Raw genomic sequence first — 14,065 nt, forward strand, 5'->3', positions numbered from 1 at the left:
GACTCGCTTTATTGTTTATTCGGATCCCCATTAGCTACTACCTTATCAGCAGCTACTCTTCCTGGGGTCCACACAGCTGACCAAGGCATTTTGCACCCATGTGGTTTGTGCCCTAACCACTTGGCTAGCAGGTCACTCTGAACGTACTGTAATCCCAACCTTATGATAGAGGCACAAATTCTTGTACAGTACATTGGGGTCATTTTGTAACCCATTTTTCACCCGGTGTAAATTGCCTAAACTGTAATCCTGGGCGCTACTCTCTCTCTCGCCAACCTGGGGAGAGCGCCGAACTGAGCTCATGCTTCCTTCAATGCATGAGTGAGCAGGCTGCTTCCTATCACCTGACAGGGGGAGTTTCACCGGTAGGATGTAGCGTGTGGAAGGAACACGTTATTCCAACTATAGTTCCTTTCATGCACCCCGGCTGACCAGGGGGAGGCAGTACAGAGACCAGGATTACTGCATGGTTTTGTGAGGAGGAGAGGAGAACATTTCCACACAGAGAGGCCCTTTTGCCAACCCCAGCGGAGAGAAAACACGCCCCCAGCATCCACAGCGTGTCCCGCAGGAATCAGACCTTCTAGCTGTGAGGCGACATCTCTACCGACCTCGCCACCATGCCCCTTAGACTAGACTATCTTAATTAAATATTTGACACAGCAGTAGTGCTATTTTCTTGCTTAAGAAATGCTGGCGCAAGGCCAGGGAGTCATGCAGTCAAATCTCTGTGAACCAGTTAATTGAAAGCGGACTCCTATCTGACCACACATCACTCACAGCTAGGTAGAAAGGAGGGCAGGACCCTGGCTGGAAAATGAAAGTGCTGCTTTTATCCCCAGGAGACCAGGGAGCCAGGGGCGTGTGTTACTAGGAACACCCCCCAGGGGCGTGTGTTACTAGGAACACCCTCCAGGGGCGTGTGATACTAGGAACACCCTCCATATTAATAGGGAGACCAGGGAGCCAGGGGCGTGTGTTACTAGGAACACCCCCCAGGGGCGTGTGATACTAGGAACACCCTCCATATTAATAGGGAGACCAGGGAGCCAGGGGCGTGTGTTACTAGGAACACCCTCCAGGGGCGTGTGTGTTACTACTGTAGGAACACCCTCCATATTAATAGGGAGAGCCCGTTGACAGAAACACACACAGAGAGAGGGAGTCACACGCTACTTTCCCCGAATGACTCTTGAGAGTGTATAAATGAACCCATTCCATTTTGTACCCTCTCAGAGTTAAATTAACACTGAGGATTTTACAGTGTAGATGTCTGATCAGGGGCTGACTGACCTCTAGTACTCTGTGGAGACTGCGGTGGTATCTCGACTGCAGTGCACCTTTTGTGTTCCCTTACTGTAGCTCCCTTAGCACATTTAGACGTTTTGGTCATTTTAGTCCAGTAAATAAAGTAAAGAATTCCTCTCAGTTTGGACAAAAATCTACCCAAATCTGCTCACTGCTAATACCCTAAATTTGCCTTAATCCAAGATGCCACCATTTACACCCTATTGTAAGGCAATATTTTCTTTATGCTTTAAGTAGCATGTGACATGGCAAACTAGGGGATTTTCATGATTCTGAATCCATTTCAAGGATTAGTTTTGCATGAAAAACACTCCTTGGAGTAAATTTGACCATAGCCACCCAAATGTCCCCAAAATGTGCTGACCTCATCACATTTGTGATGATGGCTATGGACGTTTTTAGCCCAAGGAGTGTTTTTTGTGCAAAACTAATGCTTGGAATGGATTCAGAATCATAACAACTCCCTAGTTTGACACGTCACATCAGCAAAATGAAATTTGCCATTTAATTATTGGACTATTTAGGAAGACACGTATAGTCCAGACAGATGTTAGTGTGATGTGATGTGAAGTGTGGACCAGCCACTAACTCCCTCACTCCTTTTTAGTTTTTTAAAAGATTTTTTTAGGCGATCAGAAATCAGCAGAGAGTGATCGACGTTTGCACTACTGTATGCCGTATTGAAGTGGACTCGGCCCCAGACCTTTTTTTTTCTCCCTGGAAATAAAAACGTCTGGGTTTCCGAGGCTACGACGTAGGTGGTGCACCTCCTTCCCATCCTAGCTGTGCCTGTGGTTGGCTCCCACACTGTCCGTTTGCTTGACACCAGTTATGGGTGCCTGACGCAGTGCCCAGCCAGCCCCATCCATCTCTCTCTGTCTGTGATATGCGGGAGGTGGTTCGCCCATGTGACATAAAGGGCCATTAGCCGCCATCCAGAGACAGCCACCTCTTGAGGTGGTTTCCCATGTCAGATTTCCTCACTTCCTCATCCCATACAAGACATTCCACTTCCAGGCAGATGTATAATCTGGTAACCTACTGTTTTGTTGTGACAACGTGATCAAAATGTAATCATGTATTTTTCCGTTATCATATAGGCTATAGCTCTACAACAAAGGTACAGCCATGACAGCAAAAACTGGAAAAAAAGATAAATAATATTCATCATATTCAGCTATTCGGTATTCAGTTTTCGGCCAACCGTTTCCTGTATTCGGTTTCAGCCAAGAATTTCCCATTCGGTGCATCCCTAGTAGTGATATTAACATCTGGATATTCTTACATACAATTTATAAAAACAGCTAGCAGCCTGAATGCAAGCACAATGCACCGGATAACTGTCGGTTTTCTCGTTTGTCAATGTTCAAAGCAATTGATATGTGAAGAAAAGCTTATTTCAGTAATGTCAGTAATCTATGGCCCATATTAGCAGCTGCGTCAAGGTACTCCCAGGAGACCTACTGATGGCAGAAGGCAGGACACAGCTACTGTAGGTGGAACTCAACTTTTGTCTAAAGTGATGCACATATTCTACGGATAAATGTAGACTTATTAGTATGATTAGTATGGTTATGTCTAGTAATTAATATCCTAATCTTAATCTTAGTCCTATAACTGCTGTAAATATGGTTTTGTTTAAACACGGGTTGGCCGTTGTTTAATTAAATAATTTTAGTTAAGGTTAGGCTGAGTCAAAAGTCAGCTCCCATGAGGCCATGCCCCAGAGGGCAGCTGATCGTGGCAAGTTGTGTGCGCTTGTAGATTGGCTATTGCCACTATTTTTTGATTTTTGTAAAATAATAAAAAGGAAACCGTTTTGGACATACAAGGTTTCCACCGAACAGCAACGTTATAAGTGTAATAACTGGCAACTTTCTTCTAAGAGTGACTCTATAAAAAGAGGACAAAAGGAAGAAAACATACAGGTACCCCCACTCCCTGCAGGAACAACTCGTCTCCAAAGCAATCCATCATTTCACGTTTAGGTAATTGCTTAGTGACATGTAGGTAGGAGGGACAATGGCATAAATTGGGAAAGCAGAGAGTGAATGGAGGGTTTGTATTGATGCTTGTGATGCTGCCATTCTCTACAAGGAGAAAAACAAAAGGGTGATGAAAAAAAAAACACACCCTCGTAAAACCATAAAATGTGGCCTCCAACCAATACATGATTGAATTGGCCTGTGACATGATGCGCAGCTGGCCTGACTGTCGGTGGTGTCTGGTTTGCCTTGGTTGTAGGAATGATTATTTAAAAATATATATAGTGAATTGTAGATCTACAAGCTTGTTGAGAGCTTGTAACAGTCAATTTAGTGATTCTAAAAAATCTATAAGATTAATTCGGGGTGTCTCACATTCCTGGACAGATCCTTGGTACTTGGTAATAGTAAGTGAATGTGGGCGAACATTCAGCGAAACTAACCAATCTACAAGCCTATACATCGGCTAAAAGATTTGGTGTAGAGGGGAAAAGGGGAATTGGGTAGTGGGGATTCCATTTTGGATGAGCAGCAGAAATGTGGTCACCCACGGGTAGGAACATAAATCCTATGAATTGAAGCTTTAAATGTAGTACTTTACCTGTACATAGAGCAGATTGAGTTGCACCGGGTCGCGGGAGTCCACATTTTGATCAGAGTAGAAGAACTTTCGTCTGAGGAGCAGTGTCTCACTCTCCTCCACACCTTGCTCCCGAAACGTTCTGCTGTGGTCCAACCAGTTCACTGGAACATACACACAGAAAAACATACAACGTTCTGCTGTGGTCCAACCAGTTCACTGGAACATACACACAGAAAAACATACAACGTTCTGCTGTGGTCCAACCAGTTCACTGGAACATACACACAGAAAAACATACAACGTTCTGCTGTGGTCCAACCAGTTCACTGGAACATACACACAGAAAAACATACAACGTTCTGCTGTGGTCCAACCAGTTCACTGGAACATACACACAGAAAAACATACAATGTTCTGCTGTGGCCCAACCAGTTCACAAAAACATACACACAGAAAAATATACAACGTTCTGTTGTGGTCCAACCAGTTCACTGGAACATACACACAGAAAAACATACAACGTTCTGCTGTGGTCCAACCAGTTCACTGGAACATACACAAAAAAGATACAATGTCAAATCTTGAATGTTAACCCATTTAGACCTGAGGCCATTCAATAATGTGGACTTATATTTGTTATATAATTAGCCCTAGTGACTGTCAGTCTGTCTTTGGCAGACCGTCATGTGAACAATAGAATATGCATGGGCGGCAGTGGCTCAGGGGTAGGGTGACCGGATGGGAACCACAAGGTTCCCAGTTCGAAGCCGGGCTCCCTCAGAGTTAGTGTCGAAGTGTCCTTGAGCAAGACTCTAAACCCCTAATTGCTCCCCATGTGCAGGTTAGTCCCTTGCACGTTTCCTCCGGCATTGGTGTGTGGATGTGTGTGTGAATGAGTGAATGCAATGCACAATCCTTGTAAAGCGCCTTGGATAAAGGCGCTATATAAATGCACCATTTTCCATTTACCGTGGGCATAGGCCAAGGACAAGCTGCTATTTGAGGTTTTGGGACTATTCATTGATTCAGCATGAAGACTAAAGCATTGTAAATACATGGATCCCTATAAATCAGGGTCGGACTTGAGAACTGACGTAGTTTACGGCCAAAGTCACAGTCAATTTCAAATGATGAATTCCACACATAACGTAGAAATGGTCGGAAATGTCGGTACACTCAAAATATGAGCAAAAATTGTTTCCTGGATCTGGCCCAAAGAGTCTAAAGTTTAGACCAGTTTTGGGCAACTTTGATGATGGAGAGGCATCAAGTCCAGCTCCATTGGTTGTCTATCAAGCGTACTAAAAAGGAATTCAAATTCATAGTTCCACAGTGCAACTATCTGTTCACAAAATAATGAAAATACTCTGTCTAATAATAGTGTGCACTTCCAAGTAAAGAATGTGGAATTCCAAATGTTATTAAGCACTCTGAAGCTTTGAGCAGAAAGGAAACAAAGTGGTAAGTGATGCAAATGGCCTCAGTGGTAAGTGATGCAAATGGCCTCTTCTGACTCGAGGTTAAGTGTCTTGCTCGGGACTAGGCATTCTCAAATGGTCCTTAATGAAGACGGACACATCCAGCCTCTATAAACACCATTAAAAATAGATACCGTGTCCTCAGTGTCTGAAATTAACCATCTAGCTCACCCGCCAAATCACTGCTAGATGAAAGATTCTACCACCCATCCTGCCAAAAGATGTAATGTATAATATACAGACACAGTACATTGAAACATCGGTATCGGTTGTTTTGACAATGTAATTAATCGGCAATCAGCAATCGGATATCACAAAAAAAAGGAATATATAGAAATTGTATACACCTTGTCTACACATCCTCAGCTACATGCACCTCAACATTTAGAAATACTAACTCGACAATCACTTCAACACAACCCATCTGTGCGCTCATCTTGCCAGTATATACTGTATTCCAGCCCAATACTCGCGACCCATAATAAAAATGTGGTTTGTGGTTTGGTGAACTCACACTCATCGTCTGTGTGCAGCTTGGCTTTGAGCTTCTCCATCTTCCTCTCGTCACGCGACTCACGCTGCAGTGTCCTGTCCTTCTTCAGCGTCCCCATCATGCCCTCCTCCTTCTTCTCCTCCACCACCTCCTGGATCACAGAGTACTCCTCGTAGTTGGTGATGCCTGCACGCCACAGCGGTGCATATATCAATCTCTATTCCCGCTAAAAATGGTTTAATAATACAAATACTACAATACATAGAGAGACAAAGGCTAGAGTAGACATATAATAAGAGAATGCATACTGTACCTATTCTGCTGCATATGGTGACCAGCAGCTCGCCCACTGTTTTGGAGTCGTCCACCATGATGGTTTTAACAGCCCCGTCCAACATCTTGATCTTCTGAGGTCTCTGTTTCTTCTTGTATTCCAGGATGTCCTGACAATGAATGAATGAAAGAACGAATGAAAGATGGAGCATATACCATAGAGCTCTGTGGGACCCCGGTCAACTAAGTATATATAGTTATATACAGTTTTAATGTGGTTAACAGTCTATCATGGCTGCTTCCTCACTACCATCAACCACAGGGAGATATTTTGACTGGACCCTAAATCAGTCATTATACACTATAATTACATTATTACATTATTAATACATTATACACTCCTTATACCTTAGATGCTTTCAGTTGAACAGAAGAGCAGGAGGAAGTCACATTTTTGATACTTTTGTGTGACACTGTAGTATGAAAAAGTAGGTTATTCATTTATAGAAAAAACTAAACAAAATTTAAAAAAGCTCACAATGCAATGTGACGCATTATGAGCTTGTAGATCGGCTATATTCATTGTTTGTGTGCGACACTCTTGTATGATGAGGTATTGAGGTAAGGCATTAATACACATTTTTGGTCTATCGCATTAAATGCCCCTGTGGGCTTGCATACTGTGTGTACTGTAAGTAAGACCAACAAAGCCCTCCACATTCAAATTACTGAACGTAGAAGTAATTTCAGATGTGGTGACGATCAGTTGTAGTGCATTTAAAAAAGTTTGGACACTATATTTCTTAACTTTGATACCGGGGGATTGAAAGGGTAGACAGACCTCCCTGAGGTGGCGAGCCCAATCGCTTACTTCTCCAACGTGAAGCTTTTTACATTTATACACTAAATACTATGGCCCCAAACAGCCTGAATGTCTGATTGATGTCAAGCCATTTCTGTGAACGTTCTCTTTTATTACTGGATTCATTGTGTGTGAATATCTGTCATTTATTTTGTATGACTTTTCCCCCTGTAATTGTGGTACACCTAGGCATTTTGAGGAGTTATTTCTATTTTCCATTTTGTCCTTTGACATTCTGTTATAAAATGTTGGTCCTCTTAACCACCCCACCTTTGACTCCCCAATTGGAGAATTGTTTCTCTATTTGAATGACATGAATGGCTTCACTGCCGTCAAAAAAAGAGAAGCATACTGTACTGTATTTTTCCCTGCATAAAATCTATGCTGAATAACATATTTAAACAGAAAAATAATATTTATTGTATCAGACCAGCTAGGGTAGAAACATTGTACCTACTTATATAAATATACTTAAAGGACCACTTCACCACTTTTCAACCTATCTTCATATAATAGGTCCTCACTAATAATCATGATAAAATGGCACGATTGTTTTCTACTCAGTCTGTGTCTCATAGGAGGGTTGTGGGCAGTTTAGAAACCGTCTTCCAGTGACATCATCATTAGGCAGATTATTTTTTAAACAAGATTTTCATTATCGTGAGAACGATGGCTTCCATTTTCGCATTGCAACTTTTCAGGACTAGAAAGCCTGCAGTTTTTATTAGCTTGTATTCCCCATCGATGTTGTCACTGGAAGACGGTTTCTAAACTGCCCACAGCCCTCCTATGAGACACAGACTGAGTAGAAAGAAATCGTGCAATTGTTGTGGTCCTTTAATTAATTAATTAATTAATGATATACTTAAATACATTCCTGGGAGCGGATATACAGTGTGCAGACTTCCTCAATTTACAGAAAAACATTTTTAGACTGGGGTCATTTTCTAGCTTTGTAGCTGCAGTTGAAACCAGCTCAACATGGATTGTACATTTTGTAGCAGCTACAGTACAAATATCATGGTCGCTTTGTATCTTCATGTTGCTGGGCTGGCTACCATTAAAAATGAATGGTAGACTATAGCTTTGTAGCTGCCAGCATGAATGCAGCATAGACCTGCTCAAACATTAGTATACCCATCCTGTAGACATGTATGCTTACAGTATGTGTGTCATCTGTAATGTACCGGTATATCAAAAAGGTCACAGCGTAATAGCGTATGCATGCCTGTGTCAATGCACGTGCGTGCATATTCTCATTCAAGTGCACATGCTGAACTGTTTGACATGTGCTGCTAATGAGACTGGCCCGGTCAATGTTATTCACACACAAGCCCCCCTCCAGAGAAACTGTCGCACATTATCTGTCCTGGTTAGCCTTCCCATTGTAGAGCACACACTGGCATATGCTGCAACCCATATACTGTACATTAAAGCTGCCGTTTGAATGAATTTTACGTTATTGCAACCGATCTAGCAGTGTTTCTCAAATTAGGTTACATGTACGTACACAGATGTACTATAGGGGCCAGGGTACTTGAGAAAAAAATATTTTACTATCATTGCTGTCGGGTACCGCACTATTATGACGAAAAGAGAGCTGAGCCAGAAGGCAAAGCTCTCTGTCTATCAAGCAATCTTCGTTTCGGATCAATAGTATGTCGGAACTAAAGCCTGTACCCCCCCAGACAACTAATCTAAGTTGCTTGAATGGATATATTTATTTGATATTAATTTGTTCAGACAACCCCCCCCCCCCCTCCTGCCTCCTATATGTCCAATCACATTCTTGTTTCTGGTGACTAATATTGTCCTTCTATTGCATATGGCGCCCTTCATTTATGCTTTATATAAACAAAAGTGTGTATTTACCCCGTTGCGGAGCATGTAGTAGTCGAGAGTCCTGCCAGACTCCAGCCAGATGCCTTTTCTGGGGTCTTCATCAGAGAGGAACAAACCATAGTCTGACGCTGTGTAAACAAAACAATCAAAAGACAATGAAGAATGTCCTCCTTGAATAGATTTGATTATAAATCACTCAGTCAGAATGTCTCCACGGGGATTAATTAATAAAGAAAGAATAAATCATCAGATTCACACGCCATGTTTCAAGCTGGCTTGAGTATGATCAAGAAGGGCATTAATTAAAGAAACACAACAAGTTTAAATATGGAGAGAAGGATATTCTCCTCAATGCTGGTGTTAAAGATGGAGGAGGAATGTCACACCACACAGACAATTAATCACATTCAAACTTCCGCATTTAAACTTTTTATGTTTCTTGTATGTATGTAATACCCTACTTCATAATACAAGTCAAGGGACAAAAGTAGTGACAATTGCAGATCTACAAGCTCAAACGCCAGCTTGCAGATTAGCTATTTCCAATACTTAAATAATAATAATAATAAAGGAACCGTTTTGGACATATAAGGCAACAGGAAAAAAATATCAAGTTGTGGCTTCAGAAATGCACTTAATTGAGTTTTAATATCACACTGTATAAAAGTTATTTTATTAGAGATTTTGGCAAAACCTCTGGTAGCTCCATTGTCTCTACAGAATCTGTCTATGGTCGGTGAGAACTGCAATTCCGATAAATCTGTTATTTAACACTTTGAGAGCCGCCATCTAGTGGTCATGTCAACTTTATATGAGCCCTGCTTCCGTGTGTGTCACACGCTTCACAGAGATGAAAGCACATTGTAGTCTAGCAGCTGGTGATGTTGTTTATCTTTCTCCACAAACGGTAATATGTCGGCCGCGATGCGATCAAAAAACACTATTCACATCTGAACGCTGGACGGATTTGACAAAAAGAAGGATTTTGGAGTATTTCTCTGAGAAAACAGTCAGGAAAGAAATCATAATGAGTGGATTCCAATGGGGTGAGCGTGCATTTCGCCTTGTGCCTGGAGGGACACTGAAGGTTGCCTAGCAACCTGGGCGCAGTAGAGGTATGTGTTTGGCTTCTGCCGGTCGAATTTGATATAACACGATAACTCGCGGTGCCGCAGGTTTGGCTATCAAAGGGTAATTATTATAACCCGCGGTGCCGCGGGTTATGGTGCTGGCTGGTGCCAAGGGTGTTAAATGACTTTTGTTTCATTGAAAATGTTACACAGTATGACTTTGAGTGGAGGATTACTGTCATGGGCTACATGTGTGTAAAGTGCATGGTTGTCATACCCTGTCCGGCCTGCGCCTCGGGGACCCTCTCTCTGATGATGCGGCATGCGTCGTAGACGGCCGTGGATGGCTCAAACTGCATGGTCTTCACCACGTTGCACTGGCGCACGCAGATCTTCAGAGACAACGCCACCATCTTGGCGGGAGGTGTGGTGGGGGAAAACTACACCTAGAGAGAGAGAGAGAGAGAGAGAGAGAGAGAGAGAGAGAGAGAGATAGAGAGATGTTAATATAGTTTTCTGAAACATTTTCCCGTCAAGTTAGATCAAGATCTGGCTTTTTTTTATATAGGAAAGTAATAGGATAAAGTGGTTACATTTACGTTGATGCTGTATTAACCCATTCAGGCTTGACGTCGAAATTACAAAAAAATGTTTTCTAAATCATGACAATTTTCTGAAAGATTTGAGGCACATTTTAACGATTTTTCTGCACGCCCAAAATGTATTAACTCATTTTGCTGGGAGACCCCGGACCCCACTCTGAGAGCCAGTTTTATAGAGTGAGTATACTCAGTATTAGTCTTGCACTTGCTGGTGAAACCTGTTGACTGTGATAAATGAGACAGCTGCTGGAAGAGAGAGATGTGAGCCGACCTCTCCCAAGGTCACCTGCTAACCAGCATCAGAGAGAGAGAGAGAGAGACTGGGACCATATCTCATAGCATAGCAGTGAAATACACTACTCAAACAGCACTTCACAACACAGCTTGTGCCTTTCAACTCATTCCTTTAAAAGAGGCATTATTTTAAAAGGTTTGAATAAGAATACCATTTTGTGTATATTGCATAAATTCCAGTTATTATTATTATCTGAGTGGGTGAAATAAACTCCTCTTGATCTTGATCTCTATAGAGCGTCGCAGTCGAGCCCCCTTTCATGACGACGCCAGGCCCAGGAAATAATTCCCAATGCATTTTTCCCATAGACATTTCAAAACGTATTTATTTAAAGACCTTATAAGCGTTGTACAAACTCAAATTATGACAAATCATGACAACAAACACAATATTTTGGACCAAACAAATAATTTAAAAGAAGAAAAACAACAAAAAGTGTTAACTGCCGTTCTTTCGAATTATTTGTTCGGCCCGAAAAATGTTGTTGTCATGATTTGTCACGACAAGAGTTGGCTTTGTATGATGCTTAAAAGGTCTTTAAATAAATACTTTTTGAAATGTCTATGAGGAAGATGAACGGAGAATCATTTCCTGGGTCCTGGTAGGGGGCGGGACTGCTACGCTATAGACAAATTCACAGAGGCTTGCCTGGGTGCGGCCATTACTGAGGTGTACTATTAAGTGCAGCAGCACTGATTAGCTACACCTGGCCTACGGAGCACCTGCTCCATGGATTACACCTCAGTAATGGCCGGCCCAGGGCACCCCTCTGTGAATTTGTCTATACCCAGCAGGAACCTCTTTTTAAAATAGAATTTACAATTTAGGCATTTAGCAGACACTCTTCAGAGCGATCTAACAGTAAGCAAAGTAAACACAAGGTAATACATCAGAATACATGCATAGAAATAGTGATCTACTGTAGGACCATAGTTAAACCAAGAACCTATCAACTGTCTAAACAGTAAAATATAAGAATCTGTGCATTGAAATTGAATGGGGGGTTGTCCTAGGGTGCCCTAGGGTGCCTTGGCTTTGAGAAGAAAACAGAGCCCCCCCTTGTCTAGGGCCAATCAGAACACAGAGTCCTTCTCCGCCAGGGTGCAAAAGGTGAAGGGGTCAGGGTGGTCCAGGGTGGAAGTACACAGACGGCCTTCTCCTCTGCGCTACTGACCTCTGAACTGTGATAGGGATGCACAGAATGTGGCGACCATGTGAGATGTGTTCACGTACCGGGGTGAATGCTTGAGTGAGTGCTTGTATGATTGTCAGTACCCAGCAGCGTTGCCCGGGTTATGCCGTGGGTGAAATAGGCTCTCTCTCTCTCTCCCTCTGTCTCTCACTGAGCAATCTCTGCTCTGACATCACAACAGAAACATTGGATAACAATTCTAAATGCACTGATTGTGGATCTCCATATATGGGCCGGGGGCCCATTTGTCCAGACACAGACAACTTGAACTTTATACTTTGAAGACATTGTGTGTGTGTGTGTGTGTGTGTGTGTGTGTGTGTGTGTGTGTGTGTGTGTGTGCGTGCGTGTGTGTGTGTGTGTGTGTGTGTGTGTGTGTGTGTGTGTGTGTGTACGTGCGCACGCGCATGCATGCGTGCGTACAAATACATTTTCTCAAAGTCATTTCAAAGACTTAAGTTGTCACAATAACCATTTGCAATCTTCGCAACATCACAATTTGGCTCAGGACCGGCAGTAGTCCTGTCTTTTTGTATCTCTACTCTTAATAATAATAATCTTTAGAAAAGCAAAGCAAAGCTGAATAAAATGTAGATGTTTGAAAAGGTCTTTCTAACTACACTGCAGTGGATCCAGACGATATTTGGGCTGTGGGTGAGTGCTAGGTCCAGGCTGCGGTTCAGTCAAGGACTGGTACCCAGTCTGGCATGTTGACAGCAATGGGAGTGAAGAGCAGCTTTCTGCACATTACCAACCATCCATCAAGCTGTCAACACCTACTCTACTACAGTTTAAAAGCAAATATCCTCCCACCTTGTTCAACTCTACTACACTTTAAAGGCGAATGTATCCTCCCAATACATTCAACACCCAACTCTACAAATGTAACCTCTTAAACCCCAGCATCCGTATTGTGGGGAAAGCTTATGTAGAAAAAAAGCTGATTTTGTATTATTTACTAAAGACGAGACGGTGCGTTGCGTACCATTAGGTGAATGTGCAAGGGAAGTCCCATAGCATTAATGAGAACTCCCCAAAAGCAAGCAACAAGACGACAAAGACTGAAACCACTGATACTATCTAGAGACTATAGTCTACCCCAGAACTGGCTATACTTGTTATGTTTATTTTATTTGGCGGTCAAGAGGTGCGCACACATGCACAAGTCGGCTATTTCAGCGGGTGCTGGATCAGAATATATAACACTAGAAGAAGAATAAATACAAAAATAAAGATAAGTATTTATGGAGCAGAATATTTATTTATTTATGTTTGTGGGGAATAAAGACTGTGTACGGACATTCTCCTTCTCCAGAATGTTGATTTTATTTGACATCACAATCACATTGGACGAACCAGGACACCACAATCACGTTTGGACGAACCAGAGGCATTGTTTAAGTTACGAGTGCTAATTCTCAACACTAAATAGAAACACTAATTTAAATCGTAGTCAAATACACATAGTGTGGAATGTGGATAGTGGGTATATGCAAGTCTTTACTCTCATACTGTCTATTAACATACGCCTTTGATGCAGGATAAGGATAATGATGAGCCGGAAGGTATATTGTACTGCACTGTGGAAACGTACCATGAACCACACAATGGATGCTATACGATATGGTGCAGTGTGTGTGTGTGTGTGTGTGTGTGTGTGTGTGTGTGTGTGTGTGTGTGTGTAGTCCTATGTAAAATAGACTAATACAGGCAGACATGCTAGTCACCACAATGTATATCACACAGCACAAATGAGATAGGAGGTGAATATTACAATAACATGGTATGCCTTTTTGTTTGATGTTTGGCTATCGTCACTTGAATTTGCACATTCATTTGTTGGCTTTGCTTTGGCAATAAGTACGTCATGCCAATACAGCACATGTGTATTGATCTGAGAGATATGCAGGCTACAGAAATAGCCAAAGGGAAGAGGACAGAACAGGAGCTGGGGTATGGATAAATAGATTGAGAGGGATCTGCTGGGAATGACCAGGCGTAGTTACAGTAACACAGCCCTTCATCCTAATCAAAGAGCTCAACCCAGATTGGCCCGTTGTAGAGCAGCCCTCGACCAGTGGT

At 42.3% G+C, this 14,065-nt stretch overlaps 1 protein-coding gene across 4 annotated transcripts in view; it reads right to left on the minus strand.

Annotated features, from left to right (window-relative positions):
• The window catches only part of tln2a (talin 2a), a 163,373-nt gene that overhangs the window by 91,824 nt on the left and 57,484 nt on the right, over positions 1–14,065 (minus strand). For all 4 annotated transcript variants that reach the window (XM_080766374.1, XM_080766373.1, XM_080766372.1 and 1 more), the window contains exons 3-7: positions 10,172–10,340; positions 8,855–8,952; positions 6,161–6,290; positions 5,869–6,033; positions 3,895–4,037 (exon numbers count right to left, since the gene is read on the minus strand). In XM_080766374.1, the coding sequence (XP_080622500.1) occupies positions 3,895–4,037; positions 5,869–6,033; positions 6,161–6,290; positions 8,855–8,952; positions 10,172–10,307 (672 nt within the window). In that variant the 5' untranslated portion in view covers positions 10,308–10,340. The remainder of the gene's footprint in view (positions 1–3,894; positions 4,038–5,868; positions 6,034–6,160; positions 6,291–8,854; positions 8,953–10,171; positions 10,341–14,065) is intronic.

The sequence above is a fragment of the Protomyctophum bolini genome (assembly GCF_963924005.1).
Source record: "Protomyctophum bolini genome assembly, chromosome: 1".
Classification (NCBI taxonomy): domain Eukaryota; kingdom Metazoa; phylum Chordata; class Actinopteri; order Myctophiformes; family Myctophidae; genus Protomyctophum; species Protomyctophum bolini.